The 4,064-nt window shown below is 37.1% G+C and overlaps 1 protein-coding gene across 2 annotated transcripts; it reads right to left on the bottom strand.

The window, feature by feature from the left end:
- Positions 1 to 381: 381 nt before the first annotated feature.
- Positions 382 to 1,608, bottom strand: LOC106367938 (zinc finger A20 and AN1 domain-containing stress-associated protein 6-like). 2 transcript variants are annotated; one of them, XM_048741095.1, is made up of 3 exons: positions 1,590 to 1,608; positions 1,420 to 1,533; positions 382 to 1,164 (listed from the first exon to the last, which is right to left on the bottom strand). In XM_048741095.1, the coding sequence occupies exon 3, from the start codon at positions 1,123 to 1,125 to the stop codon at positions 595 to 597; it is 531 nt and encodes a 176-aa protein (XP_048597052.1). In that variant the 5' UTR covers positions 1,126 to 1,164; positions 1,420 to 1,533; positions 1,590 to 1,608; the 3' UTR covers positions 382 to 594. The 2 variants fall into 2 exon arrangements, with proteins under 2 accessions (XP_048597052.1, XP_022546814.2); XM_022691093.2 differs by lacking the exon at positions 1,590 to 1,608 and having other exon boundaries at positions 1,232 to 1,471.
- Positions 1,609 to 4,064: the final 2,456 nt, after the last annotated feature.

Below are 4,064 nucleotides of genomic sequence, written 5' to 3'. Positions count from 1 at the left end.
TTTGTCTGAATATCAGCTTGGCATCTGAGAATGGTTCTTCCTTTATTTACATATTTTTGGGGTTGGTATACGATCGGGACTGGCTATATTCCTTGATCTTGTATTATTTGGGTTAAGTCTTCACTGTATAGAAGGACCTGTCTTGTAAGGGCATCATTATTGCAAGTCCTTGTGCTTAGGTCCTTAATACATATATATGTATATGTATATATTATATACGCATATATAATATATACATATACATATATATGTATTAAGGACCTAAGCACAAGGACTTGCAATAATGATGCCCTAACCCGAACTCTTACTTAATAATCTTAGATGACCAAAAAAAAAAAATTAACTCAGTACACGCAAAAGCCACATAATTTACCGGAGAAGAAAAGCCAACGCGAATAATCTTATTTCTTTATAGGGAAAAGAAAATTAATTGGGAAGATGGAAGCGTCACGTGACACGTGTCCATTGATAATACATATCTTTTACATAATGACCCATGATGAACGGCTGAGACCAATCTCACACCATCCTGATTACTCCGAGACGGACGCGTTTACATGAAGACAGAAAAGTCAACGCATCGAACGGCCCAGATCAAATCTTCTGAAGCTTCGCCGCTTTGACCAACGGGTTCGCCTTCGCGATCTCTTCACGACCAGCCGATTTGAAGTCAAAGGTGCATCCGTGGACCTCCGGGTACCTGTGGACACCGCAGAAAGTCGTCCCGCACCGGCACTTAAACCCGGTTAACCCGACCCGTTTCCTGCACGTCGTGCAGCGATTCGGTCGTTTCAGCTGCTTGTCCTCCGTCGTCGTCTGCGACGGCGGCGGAGTCAACGTCGCCGGAACGTTTTTCGTCGTCACCTCCAGTTCAGCTGATGGGTTCTGAACGAGAGGCGAGATCACCGGAGAAGAGACGGAAGCGATCTCCGTCGACGGAGGAGATACGGCGGAGAGAGAGGATTCGACGGTGGTTTTTATGGAAGCTTGTTGCTGTTGCTTAAGACAGAGATCGCCGTAGCAATTGGAGCAGAGATTCATGGTGGCGGAGCTGCCGAGGAAGCCGCAGTTGTTAGCACAGAGACGGTGGCCTTCCGGCGTCTGACATCGATGCTCTTCCGCCATAGATCTTGAGAATTTAGATCGATCAAGCTCGTCGAAAATCTGGAAAAAAATCGTTTAAAAGATAATTAATTTACAGAATTAATAAAAGGAAGAACAAAACACGAACCAGAATCTTGTAATAAAACCAAAGATTGGTACTAAAAGCGAAGAAAAATTCAGAAAATTTTCCTCCGCTTTCTTTGTAAAATAAAAAGAAATGGAAAAGAAGAGAAGAGAAGGAGAGTTTATTAAAAGGAAAATAATACAGAGAAGATAGGAGAAAAGGAAGGAGCGGATGAGAGAGGTTGTGTTTACCTGTTCTTGAGAGAGATGAAGAAAGATGATTCACTTATTTTGATTTTTTCTAGAAACGATTGAATCGGGAAGGGAGACAATATATGCAGAGCAAAAGGAGAGAGAGAGAGAGAGAGAGAGAGAGAGAGAGAGAGAGAGAGAGAGAGAGAGAGAGAGAGAGAGAGAGAGAGGAAAGGAAACAACGGCGAAAACAGAGACAACGCTGCTGGGAATTAAATAGAAAGATAACGGTATTTCGTTTCATTCATATATTAATTTTATATTACGCTAACTTTTTCTAAACAATAAAACTAATGCTTTATGTATTACAAATTAATTATATTTTATTTAAATAACTTTAAACTGGAAACACATAAATAAATTATCTTAAAAACGTTTGATTTTATAAATAGGAGAGTAATTATTACTAGACACGTACTAGTTCTATTAGACGATCAAATCTTATACTAGTAATTAAATGTCGTCATGGTGGTGTCACTTTTTTGTTTCATATAGTATTTTCATTTAATTTTATGGTTGATTGTTTTTTTCCTACAAAAATAAAGTCCTTTTCCTCACCAGAAATAAAACTCATTAGATGGGTCAAACTTTACACCGTGTGCGTTATTAATAAATTGTACCGTGTTGATACCTTGGAAGAACCACTTGGGATCTTTCTTCTTTATGTCAACTTGGTCTCGAATTTACCACTCGTTTCGACAACTTATCAGAGTTTTTTTTAGAAAACATTTGGACGGTCCAATTAAAATAAAAATACATATAAAACCTCTAATAATTGATCAATTTGATGCTTGAAGGGTGGGCGAAATGATGCACGCAATCCTTTGATTGGGTTGGTTTAGAATTAAGTATCCTAAGATAGTGTTAGGAATGTTTATTAGTGGGGGAACAATTATTTGTCTTCACGCTTTTACCTGGTGAAAGTAGTCATATCTGCATGATGCAAGCCAAGCCAGCATGGAATTCAAGAATACTGGATATAACTTCATATAAGAGATGTTACTAGAAGAAAATGTAAATCCTAAATGAGTAAGATGAAAGTAATGAACATCACATGGTGCTTTAGTAACAATAAAAAAGATGGAAACTGATAGAATCCACAGCACATGTTCTTTGACTGTGAGTACTCAAACGAGGTATGGTCTTTCTTCTCCTCCAAAGCCCGTCTCACCCCTCCTCCTTCGTTTGAGGATTGTCTGAGATGGTTGAAAGATCCTACTAGAAACAGAAATGTTAACCTCATCATGAAGCTGGTTGTTAGATTCAGATTTATTATGGACTTCCAACTTAAAACCAATTGGTAATTAGTGGATTGACCCTAACCTTTTATATATTATTTAATGTCCCATTGATTTTTTAATGTGGGATACATATCTCTTAATACTCCTCCTCGAGATGATGGCTCTTATCGGCCAGAAATTTCGGAAACTTTTTAAGACAGTTATACTCGGTCGAGCGAGTCAATTACGACCTATATATCTGGTCGGATAGGGTTAATATTAATTAGGGGTTTAACTTATTAGGATCTGGGCTCTGATACCATGTTAGATTCAGGTTTATCATGGACTTCCAACTTAAAACCAATTGGCAATTAGTGAATTGGCCATAACTTTTTATATATTACTTAATGTCCCATTGATTTTCCAATGTGGGATACATATCCCTTAATACCCCTCCTCGAGATGATGGCTCTTATCGGCCAGAAATCTTGGAAACTTTTTGAGATAGTTATACTCGGTCGAGCGAGTCAATTACGACTTATATATCCGGTCGGGTAGAGTTAATACTAATTAGGAGTTTAACTTATTAGGATCTGGGCTCTGATACCATGTTAGATTCGAGTTTATTATGAGCTTCCAACTTAAAACCAATTGGGAATTAATGGATTGGCCCTAACCTTTTATATATTACTTAATGTCCCATTGATTTTCCAATGTGGAATACATGAAGCTGATTTTTTTTTTTTTTTTTTTTTGGTAAAATGTTAAATATTATACCAAGTTTTCAAGCTGGTCTTTCAAGCCTCTTGTTACGCCATCTGGAAAAAGAGCGCAACACCCGTCTCCACACTGCTATATCACGATCTGCTCAATCTCTAATTGCTGACATTAGTCTAACCATCAGAAGTAAACTGGATTCTCTGTCCAGGTCTCAGCGAATCCTTCCAACCACGGTCTCCTTCTTGACTACCTGGTTTGAAGTGTTCCATTAGTTTTTCTGTTTGGTCTTTTGTTCTTTTGTTCATTATCCTGATCATGTTCTATGAGTTGTTCTGTGCTGTAAGCATGTTTGGCTGATGATTATATATTAATGGGAATTTAAAGTAAAAAAAAAAAAGATGGAAACTGATAAAAATAATAAAAGTAATATTTTAAGTAACAACAAAAAAATCAATTTTCTCGAAAAGAACAATAGAAATTCAAAACCATTGATTGTGGAATTTCTTTAACTCCTCGTATGTCGAATATTTTTTTTTCAAACATAACTCATTCTTTTTAGCTGATACTGATTCTAATTATATGATCATTTTAATGAAATAAGAGAATTACAAAAAATGTGCGTAAAATGAAAAAAGATATGAAAAGTAAGACACGCTGGAAGAGGAGCCAAAATGGAAGTCCAGCCTTTACCTTTGTCCTTAACTT

This window comes from Brassica napus, chromosome A9 (assembly GCF_020379485.1).
Source record: "Brassica napus cultivar Da-Ae chromosome A9, Da-Ae, whole genome shotgun sequence".
NCBI lineage: Eukaryota > Viridiplantae > Streptophyta > Magnoliopsida > Brassicales > Brassicaceae > Brassica > Brassica napus.
The sequence above is the reverse complement of the archived record's forward strand: the minus strand, read 5'-3'. Positions and strand labels throughout refer to the sequence as shown.